A 25,613-nucleotide genomic window follows, 5' to 3' on the forward strand; every position below is an offset into this window, starting at 1 on the left:
GGCGAGCGGATCCTCCCGCGGGCGGGCGGCTCTGGAGGCGCCTTCCTCGCCGACTCTGCCGCGGCTGAGGCGGGGACCAGGTGAGTGGAGCCCCTCGGGCGCCGGGGGGACCTGCAGGCCCGAGCGGCCCACACCGGCGCCTGCACGGAGCGTCACGGACGCACGTCCCGCCCTGCCGCACAAGCGGGGGAGGGGTGGTTCTCGGGCTGTGGGTCGGGGCCCACCAGGTGGGTCCCCGTTCATTTCAGTGTTTTTTTCCCTAATATATCAGACTTGATGCTCCCCTGACAGGTGGCTGCGTTTGGGGGCAGTGCGACAGGCCTGTGCTTGGGACAGGCTATGGGGATGTGTGTGTGTACACAACCTATACATACATACATACACACACAGTGACAGTCAGTGGGACTTACTGCAGCCTGGCACTGTGAAAAATGTTCCTGCCATGATGTCACTTCTGGCGGGTCCTGCTCGATGATGTCACTTCCAGCCATGACATCACTTCCAGAGTAATGACATCATTTCTGGTGGTTCCTGACAGACTCTCCTTCTAAAAAGTGGGTCCCGGTGCTGGGGGCTTGCGAACGAGTGTTGTGGGTGTTGGGCGCCAGGCCCGTGAGCTGAAAGCCCTTCCTGAAGCCCCGTGTCCAGTGACGGCTCTCTCTGGTCCTGAAAACACGAACAGGATTTGCACGTTTTCTCTTCTGTCCTTCGCAGCTGATGAGTTCCTAAGTGAGAAAACGTGCTCATTTCTGGCATCATCTGCTTGATGATGTCACTTCCTGCCTGCTGATTTGGCATTTGGTGGGCCGCTGTGAGATACAGGAAGCTGGACTAGATGGGCCTATGACCTGATCCAGCGGGGCTGTTCTTAAGTTCTTAGGATGTCACTTCTGGCCCTCAGCAGGCACCATGAACGCTGCTCAGCCCAGGATTGTTGCCATCCATGTCACAGAACAGTTTCTCAAGGTTTGTGCACCACCACACTGTTCACATGGTCCGTTTATTCAAAGTACCATCGGAAGTAACCAGCGACAACATCTTTGCCAGTTACTTCTGGGCTGAGAGGCTGGATGCAATGCAGCCAACACCGGTAAGGCTCAGGGTGGCGGGAGAGGTTTTCAAGCATGCCTTGAAGCTCTGCCCGCTGATCCAAGCCTCCTACTACTCTTCGTAGCATCACGTTTTCAATCTAACTGCCAGTAGCAGGTGTCCAGGGGTCCAACAAGTACCACCAAATATCACTTTATGTACCACTGGTAGTACTCATACCTCTGGTTGAGAAACACTGTATAGAGCATTCAGGGGTTGGCTCTGGTTCAGCGTCTGCTAGGTGCTCATTTTTAGTATCTGCAGTGCTGCTCTGCACGTCCTCCTGGTTGAAAGATTTTTATTTTGAAAATTTATACGCTCCCTTTTGGTATCTACATGATGCAAATGCAGCCTACTACCAGTTGTTGCCTGTGGCCGATTACAACACTGCACTAAAGTTATAAAGAAAAAACTGGATACTCAACCTGTACGTGTTAAGCCAGTGCCATATTTTCTGTAATATCTTTTGCATAACATGTATTATGCTGCCTTATTCTTTTTCACATGTGCCCTTGTGAATTCTTATTCAGCTGTCACCCTTCTGGCTCCTGAGATTTTAACAAACTTTGTCCGCATAGCCAAGCTGGATTATGAGGCATCTTCAGTAAGTTCTGTTGTATTTAGCTGGTGAAAAGCAGTTGTCCCTATTTGTTCTAGCCTCATGTCTTGACCAGTGATAACTTGCCTGTTGTGTCATTTGATTGTGAGTCCTCTGGGACAGAGAGCCCCCTTTTGTTTGTTTCTCTATGTAAACGGCTTTGTGAATTTTTTGCTGAAGAGTACTATACAGTGTAACTATTTTGATAATTTCAGAAGAATAGAAACTTGCTGTTCAGGGTGATTTTTAAAATTTGTATGTGTGTTTTGTTCAGTTCTGTGCCCAGAGCCATGTTCTGCAGGAAATTGCTTGTGGCCTGGGGAGTGGGTAAGGGATAGGATGGCCAGAAGTGAGAGAGAGAGCTAGTTGCATCTGTGTGCTACAAAGGCTGCAGTCCTAAAGGCAAGTTAATGCAATGGGTGGCCAACCCCAGACTAAGGCTGTCCAAGCAAAGACACATAGAGACTGTGAGATGTTGCTGCTCAGTGTGCAGTACAAATAGGGAGCTCTCTGAGTGCCCCAGCTGGGCCCACAGGTTGTTGTCTTTATGTCTCCTGATTGGGAACTGATCAGCTACTATATGTGCATTTCTTTTATTTTTGGCCTGTACTTCCCTGATAAGGTAGAATGACATATTGGATCTACTGATATAGGACATCAAATTGCTGAAAATGCTTTATGGTGTTATGTTGCATCTGTCTTTTAAGCTAGCACAGAATGCAGTGAAGATGTTGCCCTTTCCTTGGATATGTATGTCTTGACTGTGTTTGTTCTCTTTCTCCTCTCCCCCCATTCCCCCCCCCCCAAAAAAAATAAGATCTTTGGACCAACTAGCTTTTCAAACCCTGGAAATGAACTGAAAATCGCATGACTTCCTTTGAAGACTAATTCCTTCACCTCTCCATGCCTGTTGCATTGCTATACAGTGTACTGGTTTACCTAGTCACCTCTTACCCTATTTTTAGGATGAAGGAAAGAACCATATGTTAATGCAGTCATTCAGTTTGTACATATCCTTTTGGACCTAATTGCTAGCAGAAAGAAGAAGCTTACACATGAACAGAGTGGGAAAATAGAGGCTGCTGTTTCAGACCACATGGCCAAGCTGCTGCTGCTGGTCCCATAAAACCCTTTAGTGACCACCTGTGTCTTGACTAGATGGGCCTCTCCCCTCCCCACCTCTAATCTGCGGTATGGGGATGATAACACAGGCCAACACACATTTTGCTTCCTTAAACGTTACACCAATTCCTGGGTATAGTTGGGGTGCTGCTTCCAAAAATGGCATCCGTTTTGCCCTATCACATCTAGTTCTGGAGATGCGGCATAGCCTCTTTAGTGAATGGTTCAAGCAGCTTCGTCATGAGGAAACCTACACCATGGCTTCCTCATGAGGAAGCTGCTTGAACCATTCACTAATTAGGCTATACTATATCTCCAAAACTAGACATGATAGGGCAAAACGGATGCCATTTTTGGAATCAGCATCCCAAATTCATATCAAACCACCATAAAGTTTGGGAAAAACTTTTCTGATCCTCAATTTTGTAGCCCTGTGTAATTAATCTGCTGTAGAGCGTTGTTGTAAGGATTGTATAAAGCACGTTTGTACACTAGATGTGAGCTCTCAAGTTTGCGTAAGTAAAATCAACTTAAAAACAGCAAATGATAAACCAATACTAAAATTGCTCCAGCACAGAATATCGACATAAAAAAATACCCTCAGTCTTAGAACATGTTGACTGCTTTTCATCTCCACTCCACTGTCTCTTGTTGAGTTGGAAGATTTCAACCAGTCTATAATGTACAAGACTTGCACACAGAGCACTCCTGAAGCAGGTGGGGGGGAGTGGTGAGAGAGTTCCTATGAATTAAGGGTTTGCAGGAGGATTTGCAGCAGACCAGTAAAGATTTCTAACTTTGTTTAAGAATAGCAAGAATGGGAAATTGCTGTCTTCCAAATTAGGCTGTTAGAATTCCTGTAGTAACTCAGGTGTAGACCTATGCTTGTATATGTGGGTCATCCCATCATGGCTCATGTAGTGCTCTAGGATACTGGCTGCACCCCCTGATCTGCATAGATGATTTGCAACTAGCTCCACCCTCATACTGTTTTTAAACCGGGTTCCAGTTGGTGTGCCTCAGAGTTCTAGAGACCACTGTAAATTCTGCGAGCCTGAGTACATCCATGTGTGTTCCTGTCATTCTGATAGGTCCAAGAATGCAGGTCAGATAATGATGGAATGCTGAACTTGCTGCTTGTGGTACTTGTTTCCTGGATGCTGCAGACCCATCAAGGTTGTCTTCTGCCTGCATGTGATGAAGGGGATGGACTGCTTTCCAGTGTTGTAGCACTAACCATGACAGCTCTCGGAAGCTCAGATGAGACCATCTGAGAACCTTGGTTTTATCCAGTGCGATGTTGGTGGGGCACACTCTGAAGCACATTGTTTTGAACAGCTGCCCATTCACTGCAACTCATTTTTTGTTCTTCTCTCTCTCTTCCCCTTTGTAGGATTTTGGCTCATTGGTGAGGCCTGGCAGGCATGTTCCACCCACTCCAGTGGAGGCCTCCCTCCAGCATTTATGCCTATTACGCTAACACAGCCCGCTTCATTGGTTGTGAAGGGAAACCGAACTTGTGTCAGGGTGAGAAGTCCTGGAAGGGCAGGCTCCAGTGGCTGCTCACCTGGCTGCAGAAGGGCTCCAAGAAATGTCCCAGGCAGAAGAGCCTCCTCTCCTTGTTGGCCAACCAGTGCAGCTACGTGACTGGCCAGAGGGTCCGACGAGCCCAGCAGATTGGACAACTGTATGGTAACATCTATTCGGAACGGACACGCAAGAGCCTGTTCAGCTCTCTCTGGCGGAAGTTCCAAGGACGCCACGCCAATGCTTGTAAGCTTATGGCCGCCCTGACTGGTGTATTCCTGTGGGAGGAGGAGAGGATCAAAGAAGAAGAACTGAGAAGGTGAGTCTGTGTTGGGTTTTGCTTCTGCTGTGCCCTAGATCTGGTGCAATGGCTACCTTGGGTGGGAGAAGAATGGTCTGCTCATCTCATGTGATTGTGATAAATTGCACTGCTACCATATTGATTTCTGTACTACTGTGTGTTCAAGTCAGCCTCTCACTTTCTTGGGCCTGGCTGCTTTTGTTGGGGAATGATGTGGCAGTAAAGCCTTTTCCATCCAAACCAGGGAACAAGTTTCTCCTGGAGTTGTCAGTCATCCTTCTTTGTGAATTTACAGAAAGTGTTAAACGCCTGTGTCACTTGATTTGTGTTCCACGTTGTCTCAAAGGCTCTCAGTGGTTTATGCAGATATAAATTGGCAGGAACCCCCGAAAAGTGGAATTTTCCTAAATATGCAGTGAGTACTTTCAAACTGACTAGTGTGCTCTGGGAGCCTGAGGTAGTGAGGGAGACAAGAAAGAAAGTAGAGATGGCTCCTAGAAAGGACTATTGATTGCTCATAGCTAGCTGCCAGATCCCATGAGTTGCCCTGCAACTTTGAACTGAGTTGGGGTCCTCTGTAGATTTCCCTAGCACTCTTCTTCTCAGGCTAGTTCTCTATGCTTGTGGAGGAGCAGATCGTTGGGCCATTCTGACACCCCCCCCCCCTGCAGCCAGGAGTGTGTGTGCACACACAATAAGGGGGCTGCCTGTGCAACCCCTAATGGATGGGGTGGTGAGTCTCTGCCTTGGAGACAGAGCAGGTCTAGTGCTGAGCCTCCGGCAGCATTTCCACAGCCACCTCTCAGGAATTCCTGTTTGACTGATTGCCAGTCTGTAAAATCAACAGGCCTGTCAGTGGAAAGTTTTACAGCTGTCAAGTGATGGATGATGCAGCAGGAACAGGATACCTTGGGTCTTCATGGGGGAGGGGGGAGCTATGACCCTTGATGAAACATCCTTCCCCTCACAAGTGATCAGGTGAAATAACCTGCTATTATACATTTTGGGCCTCAGCTTGAATTTGGCCTGCTGTGTAATATTGCAGAGATGAATAAAATGGTCTTTTCCTACTAAAGCCAGCTCTGCAATAAGACTTTCTTCTTGAGGGTGATGTCACAACCATCACCCTTGGGGTCAGGGAAAGATTAGAGGGGATTCCCAAAACCAGGCAGGATGTAACCCACACCCTCTTCCTCCAACCCCCTAAGGATAATGTGATCTGGTTATACTACTATAAATACCCAGGTTCTTTTAAAATACATTCCCTTGGTCAATAACTATTGCACTTAATCTTCAATAGAAGGATTTTATTATAAAACTTTAAGGGAGCTCTAATTGCTCCATAAACATTAATACATGCATTTCAATAGCAGAATAAAATAAGAAAGGTTAGCTAACTTAACAGACTAAAAGTTACCAACATTACAAGCAGGTCAGCCATATAACATTCCTTCCAGCACAAAGACTGCTAACCCCAGCTTCCTTCCTCCTGCTGTTCCCATGTCTCTCTGAGGACCCACACCCAGGTTTTATCCTCTAAATTATCAATTACACCTGGGTAGCCTCAGATCTTCTGCCCAGCAACTAGCTTAAAACCTCTTAAAGGAAAAGGCACTTGCCCCACCCCATGACAGGTGAGTCCAGTGAACACAAGTCAGGAGGCTAGTCTGACCTGGAGGAAGAATGAAATGAAGCTCATCTTAAAGGCAGGCTTCAGTTTTATCTCTGGTGAATGGCAAATCTTATTCTATGTTTAATCAAGATGAACTGTCTGTCAGTGACCCTTCTTGGACCAGTATCTAAAGAGCTTTAGCACGCTCTGAGATCCTGGCTGCAGATGTGGTGTGTGAAGCCCTGTGCAAATATTGCATGCACTGCATTGTCACGTTCTGGTTGCACTTTCTCAGGAAGTACCTGAAATTCAGCCCCATCTTAACATGTACTTTTCTTCAGGTTCCTGCCTTTGATTGTGACAAGTGTGTGTATTGTGTTGGGTAAGAACATGTTTCCTTTTTCATTTGTGTTCCCATTTGTGTTGTGAAACTATTTCTCTTTGGCAGCTGCCACCCTTTTGCTCTGAATAGTTAGAGAGGACAGAGATGTATGTAGCTAATAGAAGATGCAGCTTTGGTTGTAGGAGATGACCACAAGAGGCATACATGAGGAAGTTAAGGTCTGGCTGCCTGGAAATGTGCCTTCATGTGAAGCAGGCTTGTTCCAAATTAGAACAATCTAGAATTAGATTTGTCCATCTAGTTGTGTATGGTCTGCTCTGATTGGCGGAGGGTCTTGAGCAGGGGGCTTTCTTGTCACCAACTGTTTGAGATCCTTGAGCAGGAGGTGCTCAGGGCTGAATGGAGACCTTCTATGTGCAAGTCACATTCTCCTGCTGAGCCATGACCCCTTCCCTCGCCTCTCCTGCTAGAGCTGCAGCTGGGAGATCTTTTAACCAGTTTGCCTGTTGTACTTCGCAGCTGTCGATCTCTTGTGCAGTCCTCCTGGCTCATGACTTCTTCAGGTCCCCTGCTTAAATAGGTCGCACTGACACTCCACCAAGCCTGTACTGTAGAAATGGACCAGCTGGCACTCAACACATGTTGGTCACTAGCCAGAAGAAGGGCAGGTTGAGAGCAAGAGAGAAGAGGCAGTGGCCTGGGTATTCTGTGGTTTAATGCAATAGCTTTGAAGCGCACAGCTGGCCTTCCTTGGGGGGACAGAGGACTCCCGACTTCTCTCCCATGCCTTGCGAGTATTGACTGACCCAAGATATCTGCATGAAGTTGGTGCTGCTCCAAGCTGTTGTTTTGTGACAGTGCAACAAACCCACTGCTGCTATTGCTCATAAACTTCAGTCCAGTGATTTTCAACCTTTTTCATCTGTCTTTTTGAATCTGTGAGAGACTTGAAAGGGCTTTTCCTTGACTCAAGGAGATTCTCAGGTCCATGTTGTAAGAATCTCTGTGTTAACTGGACAGTGTGGGAGTCTCTGCTTCTCTTTTCTGGTTGTGTTTTCACATTGTGATATACTGAAGAAGAGGAAACGCTCACTGTGGTGGGTGGGAATGTGGATAGCTGTTTGTTTGAAGAGCTACGTGGGCTCGGCGGACAACTCTGTGGAGAGGCTGGCTTTGGTCAGAACCTGTGAGGTGCTCCTGGGACTGGCTTCTGTACTGTACTTGCTGTTCTGTTTTTAGAGCCTGTGTTGGGAGTAGTTGCAACATTATTAACTGCCAGGAATAGCCACAGTACTGTCCTCATGAACATAAGAACAGCCCCACTGGATCAGGCCATAGGCCCATCTAGTCCAGCTTCCTGTATCTCACAGCAGCCCCACCAAATGCCCCAGGGAGCACACCTGATAACAAGAGACCTGCATCCTGGTGCCCTCCCCTGCATCTGACATAGCCCATTTCTAAAATCAGGAGGTTGCACATACACATCATGGCTTGTAACCCGTAATGGATTTTTCCTCCAGAAGCTTGTCCAATCCCCTTTTAAAGACATCCAGGCCAGGTGCCGTCACCACATCCTGCGGCAAGGAGTTCCACAGACCAACCACACGCTGAGTAAAGAAATATTTTCGTTTCTCTGTCCTAACTCTCCCAACACTCAATTTTAGTGGATGTCCCCTGATTCTGGTGTTATGTGAGAGTGTAAAGAGTATCTCTCTATCCGCTCTATCCTTCCCATGCATAATTTTGTATGTCTCAATCATGTCCCCCCTCAGGCGTCTCTTTTCTAGGCTGAAGAGGCCCAAACGCTGTAGCTTTTCCTCATAAGGAAGGTGCCCCAGCCCAGTAAGCATCTTAGTTGCCCTCTTTTGCACCTTTTCCATTTCCACTTTATCCTTTTTGAGATGCGGCGACCAGAACTGGACGCAATACTCCAGGTGTGGCCTTACGATAGATTTGTACAACGGCATTATAATATTAGCCGTTTTGTTCTCAATACCTTTTCTAATGATCCCAAGCATTGAATTGACCTTCTTTACTGCCGCCACACACTGGGTCGACACTTTCATCAACCTGTCCACCACCACCCCAAGATCTCTCTCCTGATCTGTCACAGACAGCTCAGAACCCATTAGCCTATAGGTGATTTTTTGCCCCAGTGTGCATGACTTTACACTTACTTACATTGAAACGCATCTGCCATTTTGCTGCCCATTCTGCCAGTTTGGAGAGATCCTTCTGGAGCTCCTCACGATCACTTCTGGTCTTCACCACTCGGAAAAGTTTGGTGTTGTCCGCAAACTTAGCCACTTCACTGTTCACCCCTGTCTCCAGGTCATTTATGAAGAGGTTGAAGAGCACCGGTTCCAGGACAGATCAGCTTTTGATGAGGGACTGTGTTGAACGCCTTCTGAAAGGCTAGATATATAATGTCCACGGGTTCTCCCTCATCCACATGCCTATTGACCTTTTCAAAGAATTCTAAAAGGTTTGTGAGGCAAGCCTCACCCTTACAGAAGCCAGGCTGATTCTCTCTCAGCAAGGCTTGTTTCTCTATGTGTTTTAAGATTCTATCTTTGATGAGGCATTCTACCATCTTACCTGAAACAGAGACTGACTGGTTTATAATTTTCCGGGTCCCCTTTCCTTCCCTTTTAAAATATCATTGTGCCATCTCTAAGTCTCCTTTTATCTCCCCTTTCCCTCCCTCACCATCCAGAGGGCCAACTGCTTCTCTGGCCGGTTTCCTGCTTCTAACATATTTGAAGAAGCTTTTATTATTCCTCTTAATGTTGCTGGCCATGTTTTCCTCATAGTCTCGCTTGGCCTCCCGTATCACCTTCTTACATTTCTTTTGCCACAGTTTATATTCCTTTTTATTCTCTTCATTAGGGCAAGACTTCCATTTATGGAAGGAAGCTTCCTTGTCCTTTATGGCCTCTCTAACTTGGTTTGTTAGCCATGCGGGCACCCTCCTGGACCCCTTCTTCCTTTGCAATACACACTTCTGCTGGGCCTCTATTACTGTTGATTTGAGCAACCTCCATGCTCTGTAGAGACTGGACTCTTCTTACCTTCCCTTTCAACCTCCTTCTAACCAGCCTCCCCATTTGAGGGAAGTCCGCTCATCAGAAGTCAAGGGTTTTTGTGAGAGATTTGCCCGGTATTCGTCCCCTGACGTGGATGTTGAAATGGATCGCAGCATGATCACTGTTCCCCAATGGCTCAGTAACACTGACATCTCTAACCAGGTCCTGAGTACCGCACAATATTAAATCCAGAGTCACCTGTCCTCTGGTGGGCTCCATGACTAGCTGTCATGGTGGACTCCATGACTAGCTCCATGACTAGCACAGTCATTTAGCATGTCAAGGAATCCGGTCTCTTTTTCGTGACCAGAACACAAATTGACCCATTCCAGGGGTCAGCAACCTCTTTCAGCTGTCTGCTGCGGCTCCTCCCAGTGAAAGTGGCAAAGGGGGTAACAGGAGGCACCTGTGTTGGGAGGGCAGGCTGCTTCCCTCCACCCCCTGAGCTCACTGCCCTCCTCTCCCTTCACCCCCACCTGCCCCACATTGGTTTCCCTTTTCAATTTTGCCCGCTCTGCAGGCTTAAGCTCCCTGTTTTTCCCTTCCCCAACTCTCCAGCAGGATGCCCTCCTCCTCAGCCATTGCGAGCCCTTGCAGCCCGCCTTTCCCTGAGCAGGTCCCCACTCAGTGCAAGGAGAGGCTTTTCCTCCACAGCTGAGGAGACATCCTGTGTGTCTACTCAGTAGTAAGCCCCATTACAGCGGATGAAGCTTACTCCCAGGAAAGGGTGCCTGGGATGGCAGCCTTGGAGCCTGCTCATATGTGTGTCTACTCGGTTGTAAGCCCAATTACAGCGGATGAAGCTTACTCCCAGGAAAGGGTGCCTGGGATGGCAGCCTTGGAGCCTGCTCAAGACCAAGCTCAGGGATGGGTGAGTGGGAGCCTGCGCAGGTCTGTTCGAGAGCAAGCCCCGATGTAGTCCCTGGGCTACTCCCAGGAAGGTGTGGAGGGCTGTAGCCTCAGCCTCCTCCTGTGCGGGTCTACTCACAAGTAAGCCCCACTGTAGTCAGTGGGGCTTCCTCCCAGGGAGGTGTGGAGAGATGCAGCCTCAGCCCCCTCCTATGCAGGTCTGCTCACAAGTAGTCAGTGAGGCTTCCTCCCAGGAAAGTGTGGAGAGGACTGCAACCTGAGAGCTCCAACCAACTTGTCTGCTCAGAAGTCCCATTGTAGTCAATGGGCTTACTCCCAGGATAGTGTGGAGAGGTTGCAGGCTGAGTGAGGGAGGGCAGGCAGGCAGGGCAGAAGCTGGCCTGTGGCTGCCCCCCACCTTTCCCCCCCCCAGCTCTGGCTTTTTCTCTTCCCCACCTCTGGAGTCTGTGTCCTTTTTTCCTTCCAGCAGGGTGCCTCTGGAAGGTGGGGGGAGTTCTTTAGTATCCATGTAAGATATGCAGATGTCATAACCGCCATATGTATTGGAATCCTGGATGGTCTGGTGAGGAGGTAGATGTGGTGTCAGCAGTGGCCCCTTCAAGGGTCAGGCCTGGGCATCCAGCAGAGGGTGCTGCACAGCTGCAGCCACTTGAAGGCAATAGCGCCCTCAGGGATATAAGGAGCACCTGAAGCAGGAAGGGGGTGTGGGTTGGAGGGGAGATTGACTGGGCTTATTGACTTGGATACTCTGACTGACTTTGGAATCTGACCTTGGACTGTGACTTGGCTTATTGACTTTGGACTCGGCCCTGGATACTCTGACTGACTTTGTGACCAAGGACTGCTGGGGACACTGGAGTTGGTGTGTGGCTGCTGTGCCCAAGACCTGCTGAGGACCCAGGGTCTGCTGTAGTGGCGGGAGGCTGCTGGCAGGAGAGAGGACCTCTGCAGGTTGAACAGGCGAGCTACCCTGGAGGTGGGGTCCAGCAGGACTGCAGGGCAGAACCAGGGTCATTTGTTGGGGGAAAGAAGGGGAGCTAATTTGCTTAAAGTGGGCATAATTCTCCAGGCAGAGAATGGCCTTGGAATCAGGCAAAACACCATAGAGGACCAGGCATCTGAAAACACAGGACAAGAATGTATGACAAAACTAACTAAAAGCTACAAGAGGGGGCTCCATTATTAAAATGGAACCTATAAGAGCATAAAGGTAAAAAAAAAAACCCTACATATGCAGTGTTATCTTCATTTTAGATGTCAAAAGGTTTTTGTGGCTCCTGAGGTTTTTTTTTCTCAGGAAAATGGGTCCAAATGGCTCTTTGAGTGTTTAAGGTTGCTGACCCCTGACCCAGTCTATATGAAGATAATTGAAGTCCCCCATGATTACAACCCTGTCCCTCCTTGTCACCTCCCTGATCTGTTTCCTCATTTTAAGGTCCCCTTCCGGTTTCTGGTCTGGAGGACGATAGTACACCCCCAGTATTACTCCTCTGGCCTGGTAATTTAACCCATAGAGATTCTATGGAGTTGAACCTGCCTTCAATCTCTACTTTGCTGGATTCTATCCCTACCTTATCGTAAATGACCACTTCACCTCCAACATGCCCCTGCCTGTCCCTCCTGCAGAGTTTATAGCCCGGGATTGCGGTATCCCACTGATTCTCCTCATTCCACCAGGTTTCTGTTATGCCCACTATGTCAATGTTTTCCCTGGTCACCAGACATTCCAGTTCTCCCATCTTTGCTCAGAGACTTCGGGCATTTGCAGAAAAGCATTTGTACATGGAATGCCCCAGGATGGGCTGCTTATTCGCTCCTTTGTCCCTGAATCCTCTCATTGTGCCAAACCGTCTATCACATCCCATCACGATACCATTCCCAATTTCTTCTACTCTGCCTTTACCTTGTTGTTCTCTAACCTCCCCATCCTCGTAGGGGATGCCCCTCGGCTCCTGTTGGCTTTCCCCCAGGGATCAATTTAAAAGCTGCTCTGCCACCTTTTTAATGTTATGCGCCAGCAGTCTGGTTCCATTCTGGTTCAAATGAAGCCCGTCCCTCTTGTACAGGCCCCGCTTGTCCCAAAACGTTCCCCAGTGCCTGATGAATCTAAACCCCTCCTCCCATCACTACCGTCTCATCCACGCATTGAGACCCCTGATCTCCACCTGCCTAGCTGGCCCTGCGCGTGGAACAGGTAACACTTCTGAGAATGCTACCTTTGAGGTCCTGGCTTTCAGCTTCCTATCTAATAGCCTAAATTTGGCCTCCAGGACCTCCCGGCTACACTTGCCCATGTCGTTGGTGCCGACATGCACCACAACCACTATCTCCTCCCCAGCACTGTCTACCAGCCTGTCTAGACAAGAAGTGATGTCTGCTACCTTTGCACCAGGCAGGCAAGTCGCCATGCAGTTCTCACATCTGTCGCAAACCCCCCCTCTATGTTTCTAATAATTGAATCCCCCACTAGAAGAATCCCCCGACCCCCCTCCTGCTGAGGAGTATCCTGAGTGCGTTCAGATACGGGCCCGTCCCCTGGAGAAGGGGTCTCCCCTAGGGGATTGTTTCCCTCCTCTCCAGGATGATGTCCTCCAGCCTGAGGTTCAGTGTTGATCTAAGGTTGATTTAAGGTTAGAAGACAAAGAGTTAGAAAGAGTACACTTACCTTCTCCTTCTCTTCCTCCTCTCCTTTTCACAACTCAGGGAGTCTTCCCTCTCCTCCAAAACTCAGAGGTGCACTGCCTTCCTCTTCTCCTCGCACAGATGCTAAACTCACAGTGCCTTACCTGGCACTTTGTTCCCGAGGCATGGCAGGAACACTGGTGGTCTTCCAGGTATGCTGGATGCTCACTACCTGTGTTTGATATTCTTTTTTTTTTTTCTTGTGGGAAGCTCTCCTGTGAAATGGAACTCATTTTCTACAGAGAGCCAGAATGGCCCAGTAAGCAGAGCTGAGGAGGCTGGCTGGCTGGCAGCCACAAGCCCAGTGCAGCTACAAGGCAGTTTGTGTTTGGCTTCTGGCAGACCTGGCACAAGTTAGTCAAGGTGTGTATTTTAAAAAAGTCTGCCCCAGGAAGCATTTTTCAATTTCCAAAGCAGAAATTTTTCTGAGTATTATCAGACCTGGAGCTGATAGCAGCATGTGCTTGTATGCAGCACTGTGCCCGAGCATGAGTGCACCACAGTGGTGTGACCTTCAGTGCCAGATGGCAGCAGCTTTCTTGAGAGTCCTGACTCCTTCAGAGGGACTAGTTTGCGTGGGGAGTGTGTACCTGGCCGCCTTTATCAGAGGACTCGACTTAGGGCCTAATCCTATCCAGTTTTCCAGTGCCGGTGCAACTGTGCCAGTGGAGCATGCACTGCATCCTGTGGTGGGCAGGCAGTCACCAAGGCCCCCTCAGGGTATGGAAACATCTGTTACCTTACCTTAGGGCTGCATTGCTCTTGCACCGGTGCTGAAAAGTTGGATAGGATCGGGCCCTTAAACTGTTGTGGTGTTTTGGGCAGATTGTGTTCTAAATCCCATCTGCAAAATGGGGATAAAGTAGCTGATTAGGTAGGGAGGGGCATGATTTCAACTTGCCAAAATTGCAGCAGTTGATTGGTTCTCTGTTTTCCTTCCTGCTGGGCTGTGTGACAGGAGAACTGGCAGGGTGTACCAAACCAGGTTTGGAGAATTCCTGCTGAAGGTACACTGAGGTTACAATAGTGATAGTTAGTCCTAGCAGTGGGAATTGCCCGTCTGCAGGGGGAAGTGGCAGGACTGGCTCTGGATTTCAGAAGCAAACTACCCTCCCCAGGTGAGTCATGAGAGAGTTGCTCTGCCAACAACATCACACAAGGCTTTTGGCAAAGTTGGGGGGGGGGCCTTGGGGACCATCATTGGCCCTTCTGAAGATCTTGGTCCTTGGCAGCTGCCCATTGATGCCAGCACTGGCCCTAAATGGTGGGAGGAGAACCTACAAACCAGGTCATGGATGCTTAACAATTGCAACGTCCTCAAATTAATTTAAGCTAAGATGTGAAACTGTTGAATTCTGATCTTGGTGTTTAGAAGAAAGTGTTCTCTTGCAGTGAGTGTGTCGTGTTGTAAGAACCTTTAATAATGTAGAACAGAGCAGGGCAGCTTCCAGGGAACAACCAAGGGATTTCTCTTTGTTAACAAGGATTTCTGCAACATGGGAACAGCCCTTTTGACACTTTCAGGCTGGTGCAGCTCTCCCAGAATGGAGTGAGTCATCATGTCATGATGGAGCAGCTCACCTGAAGGAGCCATCTGCTGTTGAGAGCAAGAGATGGAACTCCTGCCTGTGGTGGGAGGGGGGTGCAGGGATGCTTTCCACGAAGCCCTGCAGGCTGCTTTCTCCTGCTTGTGCAGTGGCAGTCCAAAGAGTTGCTGGCCAGGGCCCAAGGAGAGTGCGGTCGATGCTGGTAAGCCAGCCCTAGACCATTTGCTTTGTAATGGTAGTGAGGACTTCCACCTGGCGCAGGTGTTCTCTGCAGCTATTGGAGGAGGAGGTTTGTTTCCCTCCTCCCCTCCTGCTTCCCTCCCCCTGTTGCTGGCTCCTACCTGATACTTGCCGTGTTTGAGCACAGTTCTCGTTGCCAGTGCCCCCGGTCTTTGCAGGAAGGAGATGGATGTGTTCCTCTGCATGTGCTGAAATATGAGAACAGTGCCAACTGGCAGAGGCTTCCCAAGGTTTTAGATGGGTGTTTTCAAACCATGCCTTGAAGTGCTGCCAGGAGTGTACCTGGGACTTTCAGGTCCCAAGACAGGTGCTGGAAGCAATGAGGTATGGTTGCCCCCACTGTTCTCTGAGGTTTGCAACTAAGGCTGCCCAGAAGTTCAGCAGTGACTGAATGAGCAGTTATTGCCGTGGACCCGTCAAAGGGACCGCTGGTCCCACCCCCTCTTCTGAGTTGCAGAATACTTTCCTAGAAAGTAGTAAGAAAGCTGTTTCTGTGTAGAGTACAGTGGCCATGTATCGAATCCCAGAAAAGGTATTTGCCCCTAAATGTTTTCACGAGCCCTCCCTTCCCTGTTCACCTGATGTTAATCACTTGTGCCAGGTGGGCAGCCTAAAGAAAAGGGGGGTGAGTGGATCTCCAGCTCTCTTCCCAGTCACAGCAGTTTGGTTGTGTGGAGGCATTTCTTACTCACTGTTGGTCTGGTCATTTGCAAGCATATTGTGAACGTGGAAAATCCATTGCGTGCAAGCAGGACCGGTCCTGCGCTAGGTGAACTCTGAACAAGACAAATCTCTCTGTTCTCATGAGGCTGGCCATTCATCTTGTGTTCACAGTAGGCCAAGTGTGCCTTGACAGATGTTCTTTGTTCTCTCCCCCTCCGAAGGTCTGCAGAAGAGATGCAGCGCATAGAAGAAATAACCAGCCTGTTCCAGGCCAGTGGGGGGGAGAGCCAGGCCCAGGAGCCGCAGACCCCCAGAGATGTGCCTTCCAGTCCTGAGGAGCCGAACTGGGAGCTGGTGATGGACAAGAAGCACTTCAAGCTCTGGAGGCGCCCAATTGGAGGGACCCAGCTGTACCAGTACCGAGGTAGCCCCCACATTACACTGCCCAACACAGAGCTCTGTATTTATGTGGCCTGCTGGGAACCTGTTTGCGTGGCAGTAGGAGCACTTGCTTATTTCTGCTGTCCAGCATCGCCTGCCTATTCCCATGTTCAGAGCATGTCAGCCTCCCAAAGTCCTGTACCTGGGCAATCCAAGTTCTGCACCCAGGACAGCTGGACTTTGCAACTTGTATAAACTTATGCCAACTTGGCAGTTTCTTTTTTCTTGTATTGCACAATTTTAGCTGTGCAAGTCATGGTGAGGAGAAATGAACTATTCAGGAAGCAGAAGCCCCCCCAGTCAAAAACCACTACTCAAGCTTCTGAGATTTCGGCAGCCATTGTTCCCAAATTAAAGCCAAATTTTTTTGCCTGCTACCTGTGGCGCTGTGCACTCCCCCCCTCCGCCCATGCTAATCCAGTAGAGTCTCTGTGGGGTAAAATAGTTAAAGTGTTGAACACTGACTGGGGAGAACCAGGTTCCAGTCCTGACTGCCTGTATTGACCATGAGCCTGTAACTTTGTCTGACCTACCTCACTGGGAAGTTGTGAGATAATATGGAAGAAGAACCTGGTGTACTGCCCTGAGCTTGTTGGAGCAAGGACAGGATGAAAATGGAACATGTGAGCAGGAGCCCCCAAGAACTGCCTTGAGCACAGGAAAGGCGGGATAGAAATCTTTTAAATATAATAGGAACCAGGCAGCCCTTGAGTTTCACCATTGCCTGAAGAAGGCAACATTTGCCATGCATATTTGCACACAGAGGGTGCTTGGCAAGAGTCATCCTTTATGTTTCACTGCCAGGTTAAATTCTCCAGACTCCTGAAGTCTTGACGCTTCCTCCTCACCAGCAGTGTTCCCTGTAAGTTTCACAGGGACTGCACAGAATGTAACAGAGCTGTGTGGGGAGGGGGGCAGCTCCAGAGCGCCCAGCCAGGCACCACACACTCTTCTGCAAACAATGCGCATGTGTTCCTCCTGCAAGGATCTTCCCCTTCTCTGCTGCTGTGCTAAATGTTCCTGTGCTGATGTTATAGTTTGCATAGCCCCAGCCATTAAAGATTGCCAGAGTGCCTCTTCCTATTCATGTCCACCTTCAACACAGCTGAATCCCCCGTGCTGTGCCTGCTGCCTCAAGCCATGACAATGTGTCCTCTTTCTGTTCTAGTCTATGGGACGTATACAGATGTGACCCCCCGGCAGTTCTTCAACGTTCAGGTGAGGATTGCCACTCCTCTTCAGCATCCCTTGCTGACAAGTCACCTCTCTTCTGAGTCCTGTGTTTGAAAGTCCCCAGTTCTGTTTCTGTTCTTTGAGATCTGTCCAAGTCTGACTGATGCCACTTGGAGGGCACCACAGCACTCGGCAAGGGAGTCTGTTCAGCTGGCTTCTCAGCTGACAAGAGCACAGTCAGTCTGCAGCCAGACTGCAGCTGGTTGTGTACAGTCAGTGGGGGAGCTTTGCTCAGAGTTTCCCTCATCCTTTCTCATGGAATCAGACTCCACATTTCAGCAGGGTCATCATTTCTTTTTGCCCTGCTGGCCAAAACTCAGGCATTCTGCCTTCTGAAGCATGCATGTCGAGGTTGTTAAACATTTGTGTGCAGTGCCTTCAGGCTGCTTTTCTGCACTAATTGAGTTGCAGTTCTTGCTTGTGTGGCTTAGAGTAAGGGGAAACCAGGCCCACTGCTTGAGGTAGGCAATCAGGATGCACTGAGACGTGTCTGGGTGGGGCTTGCAGTAGATCAGCAAAGAATTCAGACTTCCAGTTGCCTGAATGAGAACAGTGAAAAAGCTCTTCTCTCCCCCTCCCCCCAAGTAGGCTACTGAAGTGCTGAAAGCTCTGGTACTGAAAATAAACTCCTGGGCTGAGCAGTACTTGAAGGCACCCTGTCCCTTAATTCAGAGTTTTAATCGGCCAGACCTTCTACCAGGCCTCTGCAGAATCCCTGACACAGATGCAGATTAAGACTTGTGTGTGTCTGTTATCCCGGTGGGCAACTCATGGTGTGCAGGAGCTTCTTTGCTCTGCCCCCCCCCACTCTGTATCTGTCTTCCTCCTCCCAGCCACTGATTTGCACCTGGCCCCAACTGGTAAACCTGAGGGAGGGGGATGCCAGTAGCAGGTTTCATAAGTCTGATATCTCCTCACCCTGTTCCAGGGGTCTAGAATGTCCTCTCAGATAGCTGCCAGACGATAGGAGCAGCTTGAATCTCCTGCTCGCATCTGGCTTGGGAGCTGACCTGGACACTCCTGGGAAGGGTTTGCTCTTGGCCCTCCTGCTGAGGCCAAAACTGCCAGAACTGGAACCTGATTCAAATCAGTCTCCTTGAAGACCCTTTTTGTTTTCTGTGATTTCCCTGGGCTGAGCCTGGGAGGTGGTGGGCGGCTCCTTGTCTCTCCTGAGCAGAGTGTCAGTGTGCTGCAACTGAAGTTTGCCCTCTGGAGAACAGGAAACAAACCGCATCTCTTATGGTTTGATCTCTTCCAGTTGGATACAGAATACCGAAAGAAATGGGACTCGCTCGTCATTAAACTGGAGGTGATTGAGCGAGACCAAGACACAGGTTCGGAGGTTGTCCACTGGGTGACTCATTTCCCGGTGAGTCCTGCTGCCCCTGGCTTCTGCACATTGTCAAGTGCGTGGAGGGTGGATGTTGCAGGTTAATGTTGCCTCTTTTTCTCCTCCCTCCCCCTCCAGTACCCGATGTACTCGCGAGACTATGTCTATGTCCGACGGTACAATGTGGACCCTGAAAGCAATCTGATGGTCCTGGTGTCACGGTAAGAAGGCAAACATTCTTCAGTGGGATTGATATACAGGCCTCCTTATCTGGCATGATTCTGCCACCAAGGTCCAGGTTTTCAGATGATTGGAGAGTGTATGGTGATGTTCTTTAAATCAAGTCCTGGGGGAATGCAAGGGAAGGATGTCATAAAAGGTACAGAATTTGCTGCTGTGGGTGGTGGTGGTCACTAATTTTAGATTACTTTAGGAGGGGTTTAGATAGTTTATAGAATGCCTCTCAGTAGCACTTTCAGTGGTGGCTGTTGCTGTCATGCCCACTTAATGGGTTTGCCAGAGGCATCTGGTGGGCAGCTGTAGGAAATGGGCTACTGGGCATGATGATAATAATACAGGTATTTATATACCGCCTTTCTTGGTTGTCAGATTTCTCCTCAGACTTTAGACAGACTCAGACAGAATGATGCTCTCCTATTCTTTGAGGAGGCATGAACACTACTTCACTGGGTTGTTTGAAGTTCTGCAAATCTGTCCTTGTCCTTCTTTAGCTGACACTGGCCCAGTGTTTGTCGCTTGCCTTGTGCCTGTAATGTTCACATTGAACCAGTCATATGTCCCAATGTATTGCCAAAAAATTAATTGAGCCTCTGTATATTTTTAGCCCGGAGTGCCCCAGTGGAGATGTCTGCATGGCTTGTGCACGTGAGTCCTTCGGCAAAGTCCTTTTTTTCTTATTTTGTAAATTACTTTTTTCGACTCCTGTTGCTTTCTCAGAGCGGTTGAGCACCCAAGCGTCCCAGAAGATCCAGAGTTTGTCCGTGTCCGAAACTATGAATCCCAGATGGTGATCCGCCCTCACAAGTCATTTGACGAGGTGAGCTGCCTGTCTGCACAAGGAAACTGCAGTAGGCGAGTGGTTTTCTGAGGTGTCCGAGGGGTGAGACTCTGAATGGGCAGCAGCAACTGTTGAGTTCAAGTTAAAAAACAAACAAACATGAAATTGGATCAATATCTAGAATAGGAATCACTCCTATAACATTATCAGCTGACCCTCTAAAGACAAAAGGCATATTTCGACCCAGTCTAAGTGAGGCGAGTAAGTGATTTTGAATTGTGTGACTGTTAAATCACATGCCATTTCCAATACATTCCACCTCAAGATTTTTGTGATTATTTAGCAGTGTTTTTTAATGTATGTCATTCATATGATTTAGACTGGTTCTAACACAAAGATGGAAAGTCAGATTAAGGTCACAGAGAGCAAAATTCAAATTCAGGGCACCTACTCAGGCTACCCTGAAATGATGGACTCTTGCCATTTTCTGAAGGTCAGCAAATAGGAACTCTGTGCAAGAAAGGTAACAAGCTCCACAGGTAGTGAATCTCCTTCTCTGGTATTCTTGATTGTGAATTCCCCCTGGCGGGGCCCTGGTGGAACACCTCACCCAAAATCCTGTGCCTGATCCTGATTCTTACAGTGTCTCTCCCAAAAAGCGGGACAGGGGATCAGCTAGTTAGAATCATGGAGGTGACCCACAAGGTCATCTTGTTCAACCCCCCACCAGGAGCAAGACGTCCTCCTAGACTCTAGGACCTCCTAGAGTTCTAGGACCTATAAAATTCCAGCATGTGCTTGTCGAGCCTCTGCTTGAAGATCTCCAGTGAGGGAGAAACCACTTCTTCCCACTGCAGTCTGTTCCACTGGTTCCACTGCTGAACTGCCCTGACCACGAAGGATTTCTTCCTGATGTCCAACTGGAATCTCCTCTCGTAGTTTGTACCTACTGGATCTAGTTCTACTCTCTGAGGCAGTTGAGGACAAATTTGTTCTTAATGGTGCCAACAAAAACTGCATGCGATTTAAATACAGTAGTGCTCTTTTCCTAGGAAGTTGGAATGCTTAATGTACATCAGCTCAGAAGTTCTGACCATAACTCTTGTTGTCCTCATGGTGTGGACTGAGGAGGTGGGTGGGTGGATGCATATGTGTTCACATGACGGCATGAACGTGGGTTCCTTGCTGAAGGCCACTTACGGACTTCATGGCTTCCAGAGGCTTCTAGCTTATGTTCTTAACCATACATGCACATTCTGCCCTTTCTTGACTGGCTGCTGCTCTTTGATAAAGCTTCCCATGGACTGGAGTGTGCTCTGGGTCCCATTGGGAAAGGGGCAGAAGGGAAGCAGTAAGGAACACACATGTTTTGCTATTTCCCAAGTACTGCCTTCTCTTTGACTGCTCATGACCTGGAGGCCAGGTAGGAAGTGGGCCCTGAGAAGAGATGCTTTGGCTTAACTTCTTCTGGGACTAATAGTCCAATTAAAAATGTCCAGGCATGAAGGCCATGGTCCAACAGGTCCCTGTTAAAGGTCCCCATTAAGTGGGCATGACAGCAGCAGCCACCACTGAAACTGCCTTTCGCCTGATGTTCCACCCCTGTTTGTGGAGGGCATTCTCAGAGGTTCCATGATCCAAAGGTCCCCACCATTCTTCTGGGACTTCTTTGAGGCCTGCTTTCTGGATGCCCATGGTGGAGTGTTTGGCAGTTGGCCTCTTGGGGAGGGTCACTAATACTAACTGGGTGTGTTCTTTCTTCACCCTTCCAGAACGGCTTTGACTACCTGCTGACGTACAGTGACAACCCCCAAACTGTGTTCCCTCGCTACTGTGTCAGCTGGATGGTGTCTAGTGGTGAGTCTTGGAGCTTGGGCCCTTCAGTTGTAGAGACAAGGCTTCCATGGAGCTGTGAAGGCAGCAGGCGGATCGGCCCAAGCAGAAGGCCATGTGAATCCACCCCTTCCATTCTAGAAAGGCAGAGGGCCTCTGTGCTGTCTGTGTACTTTGAGGTACTGTTGTACGAGAGATGCTTCAGTCCCTTCTGAATGTCCTGCATTAGGTAGTTGAAGTTGTGGTTAGCACTTCAGTTCCTGCTTGAGTCACCTCCAGGAAGCCAGTGGGGCTTGTTCCTCATGATGTGGCTGGGGTTTCAGTCTTGGATAGATCGCCCTCTCCGTTCTGTGAAGTACCCAGGAGGAGGCCACGCTCCAAGGAGAATGTGTGCTTCTCTGTGGCAAAAGCAACACTGGGCAACCACTGGGCAGTTGTGCGTGTGCAGGTGTATCACACATGGTAGCATGTTAATTCCTACACATGGTCTTCAGCACATCCTGAAAGGGGAGGTCTGTGAGGATATTGGGATGCAGGGGGGAGAGTTGGGTGCAGAAGTCTCTCCAGCCACCTTGACTGGATAACCAGTGGGTACTCCTGGTCAGTGTCTCTGGGGCAGAACAAGCTCCTCTCTTCCCTTTTGCTCACTCCCTCATCTTCTCTGCACTCCTCCCTCCTTTTCTAGGCATGCCGGATTTCCTGGAAAAGCTGCACACAGCTGCCCTGAAAGCCAAGAACATGGAGATCAAGGTGCACGACTACATCTCCTGCGCCAGACCCATGGAAGGTGGGAGCAGCAGCAGCAGCAGCAGCAGCATCCCTGAGGGGGGGAAGGCCAGCGTGCCCAGCCAGGAACACAAGACTGAAGGGCCCTGCGGCCCAATCCAAATAGACTTTGCCTAAAGAAGAGTTTTGCCTCCCCAGAGCTGATGGCCCCCCAAGCCCTTTGCATCTGGGCTTAGACGCAGAAAAGCCTGAGGACAAAGACTGCCAGGACACTGAGTTGCCCTTGGAACATGGTTGAGTTGGCCATGCTCCGTTCCCATGCTCCTTCCCCCCCCCCCCCGCCCCCAGTGCCATCTTGGAAAAGGCAGTGATGGAGCCTGGCCTGACCATTTGAAAAACAGTCTTGTTTGGCCACTTCCGTACTGCTGATCTTCTTTCCCCGTGGGGGGCTCTGGAGAAAGCTGTCGTGTGTTGGGAAAGGAGTGGTTCTCTCCCCTCCTTTCTTTGTGTGGTGCTGCCCAGGAGCAGGAGGGGTGGGTGACTGCCAGGCTGCTGCGGCCTTTCACTGTGTGCACACATTGTGACCTCCAGGCATTGTGTGAAGCCAGTCCAGAAGTCTGGCAGTTGCTCCTGGGAGCAGAGCTGTGGAGGGCAGTGTCTTCAGTGGTGCCTGGAAGTGTGTATTTGGCCCTGTGCACATGTCGTGTTCCCTTGTGCTCCACCTATGCAGGGCAGCTTCCGTGCTGCCAAAGTGCCTTTCTTCCTTCGGGCACAACTCTCTTCAGGGCTCTCAAGGCAAGCGCCAGGCCTGGCAGAATCCTCTGCAAGCCCCTGGGCTCAGGTTGCGTGTCCAGACTGTGGCCTGCCAAGTGAAGCGCTTTCTCATGCGAGAGATCTCTGATTGAGAACTTAATGTCTAGTAGGTCACAGCAGTGCCAGGCACACGAGTGCCCAGTTCCATTGCCTTTGTGTCTTGGAAGATCGTACAGGACAGACTGCCTGTGTTTTTGCTGGCTTTGATTCTTCAGGCCAAAGCTGGCCTTGTCATGCTGGCTCACCAGTTCTGCCTCTGCCATCACGGATTCTGACATGCTGTGGACTTGCCCGCAATGTCTAGCCTGCCTGGGATGGTGGGGGACTAAGTGTCTCATGGGGGATCCGTGGAGGAAACTGAACATTAACGATAAAGTGAACAAAAAAGCTGTGTGAACAGCCTGCGATGCACAAGTAGCTGCTTGTTTTTCCAAGGAGAGGGGGTTGCCTTTGGAATCGAAGCAGGTGTATCTGTTTGTCCACCTTGGATTTTCAAGGGCTTTCAAATTGTAGCCTTGGTTTGGTTTTCTTCCATACTCTAGAAGGGACTAATAGGGACAGACTGCCAAGCTCACCAGTGGAATGCCATAGCCTGGGGGTGAAGGAAAGGGGCAGGCCAAACATTCCTGCTCTGTATTGGGACTGCCCTTGAAAGCATGTCCTCTTTCTGCCAGTACATGTTGCGTTGCACACCACAAACAGAGTCTCTGGCAGAGACTCTATGTTGAATGTGTGTTTCTGTGTGTTTTTCATATAACGCAGACTGTTCCCAGAAGCCATGTGCAAGGTTTCTATTGCGCCTAAATATCCTCTGAGAAGGAACATTTCTGAGCCAGTAAACATTGGGTGCCTGCCCCCTCCCATCTTCTTTGGGCTTTTAAAGCATGTGGCAGTCTTGTGAGTTAAGTGTGAAACATCCATTCAGGTTGGGCTGGGTAGATCAGCAGTAAAATGAGGAAGCTCTTCAGTGTTTCTCCCGGGGCTGGCAGGTGCCTGTGTCTGTGGGGCAGGTGGGTGGTATGCATGAAGACCCCTCTGGGTCTTAGTCTGTGGCCTGCAAGGTCAGTTAACATAGCTGTGGGTGGATGTCCTTGTGCTTTTACTTAAAACTAGTGGCTTTGATGAGAACCAGAGCGCCAATAAACGTAACTGATTGGTACCACAGCCTCATGAGTGGATCCTTTGGGGGAAAAGAGCCTTAACCTCCCAGTGCAGAGGTGGTGGCTTTCTCCTTAAGTCTCTGAACATTTTTACAATTTCAGGCATTCATTTAAAAACACACCTCAAAGGCAAGTCACCTGTCCTGCTGCAGGCAGGTCAGATGCAGCATGTCATTCCCTCCTTTTGTATGGATCAGCAGTCATGTATGCAGATTGAACTTGCACTCAATGTAACATGTGAATAGGGCTCCTTCCCTCTCCTAGGAGGGAGTGATTGGAAAACTGCATGACTTTTCTTGCTGCTGACCAGCCATGTATATGAAGTCCCTTGCTTGCCCTGGTGAGGTTCCAGGGGTTACCTGTACTTGAGTCAAAACAACCAGTTCTCACCAGCCCAGCACTTTCACATCTGCACAAAGACCTCACTGCTGTGCACAAGTGCCAACTTTGCTGTCCGTGACTTGAGGAGGCGGCATGATTCCCAAAACCTGCCTATGGGCAAAAGTATGCCTCTTGGGTGTCCGCTGGACCAAAGCAGTTGCACCTCAGAAGGGCACTGTCAGAAGTCTGCTCCTTGGTCTTCATTTTTAGTCACATCAATCATAAAGTACCAGATTAGACTGTAAAGTTTTTCTCTGCATAGATACTCTGGTATACATGTGCCCGTGATCCTGGTCATAATTTTCTCAGTCAGTCAAGGACATCGCTCTTTCAGCCATATGAAGTTCTGCCAGTTTTTTCTGCAGCATGAACTCCTTGGTTGCCACTTCAGACCTCTGGTCACTGAAGTAGATTTGGCCTTTCAAAAGATCAGTCTGTTGGCTTGTCTTGGGCAGGGTCTGTGTCCACACTGCAGCCTCCTGCTTGGAAGCAGGACTGGCCTATCCACGAGACAACAGCCCAACGAAGTCATGAGCAGCAGCTTGGCAGGGGACAGCTGCCAGCCCCCTTGTCTCCCCTGCACTTCTTTCCTGGATTGGAAAAGGAAGATGGAAAAAGCACAAGTTATGAATTGGAGGAAAGAGGAAGTGGAAAGGAAAAGAAACATGGTGAGCTGGGATATCACACTTCCTCTTGGACTCTTCTCCCCTCCCCCTTTCCAGCTGGGAAGTGGGGAGGGGAAGGAGAGGCTGACATGTTGCCAGGTTGGGAAGAGCAGCATTTGGCAGACTCAGTTGCTGGGAGTTGGGCTGGCCCTGCTTGGAGTTGTTCTTAGTTTTGCCTCCTTCACTGCTGTGGCACTTTGGGTCAGTGTTGCCAGACAGCTTTCCTCTGCTGCCCCAGTATCCCTGTCCTGATTCATCCACAGCTTGGGCGTACATGTGAATCTGGGGTGACTTTTGCCCCACCCTGCACCTCTTTATGCTTTTTCACACTGA

General features: G+C 49.4%; 1 protein-coding gene across 3 annotated transcripts; it reads left to right on the forward strand.

Moving 5' to 3' along the window:
• On the forward strand, positions 1-24,233 carry STARD7 (StAR related lipid transfer domain containing 7). 3 transcript variants are annotated; one of them, XM_066639409.1, is made up of 9 exons: positions 1-80; positions 4,203-4,655; positions 15,902-16,104; positions 17,290-17,339; positions 18,613-18,723; positions 18,823-18,905; positions 19,642-19,741; positions 21,475-21,559; positions 22,221-24,233. In XM_066639409.1, the coding sequence occupies exons 2-9, from the start codon at positions 4,234-4,236 to the stop codon at positions 22,436-22,438; spliced, it is 1,272 nt and encodes a 423-aa protein (XP_066495506.1). In that variant the 5' UTR covers positions 1-80; positions 4,203-4,233; the 3' UTR covers positions 22,439-24,233. The 3 variants fall into 3 exon arrangements, with proteins under 3 accessions (XP_066495506.1, XP_066495508.1, XP_066495507.1); XM_066639411.1 differs by lacking the exon at positions 1-80 and adding an exon at positions 173-227; XM_066639410.1 differs by lacking the exon at positions 1-80 and adding an exon at positions 1,619-1,693.
• Positions 24,234-25,613: the final 1,380 nt, after the last annotated feature.

Source organism: Tiliqua scincoides, chromosome 11 (genome assembly GCF_035046505.1).
Source record: "Tiliqua scincoides isolate rTilSci1 chromosome 11, rTilSci1.hap2, whole genome shotgun sequence".
Classification (NCBI taxonomy): domain Eukaryota; kingdom Metazoa; phylum Chordata; class Lepidosauria; order Squamata; family Scincidae; genus Tiliqua; species Tiliqua scincoides.

Excerpts from the sequence above, each read along its gene's own strand:
- STARD7 (XM_066639409.1), top strand. The coding sequence starts at position 4,234 with ATGTTCCACCCACTCCAGTGGAGGCCTCCCTCCAGCATTTATGCCTAT. Across the intron at positions 17,340-18,612 it reads GGCAGTTCTTCAACGTTCAG|TTGGATACAGAATACCGAAA; the intron begins GTGAGGATTGCC and ends GATCTCTTCCAG. Across the intron at positions 18,724-18,822 it reads ACTGGGTGACTCATTTCCCG|TACCCGATGTACTCGCGAGA; the intron begins GTGAGTCCTGCT and ends CTCCCCCTCCAG.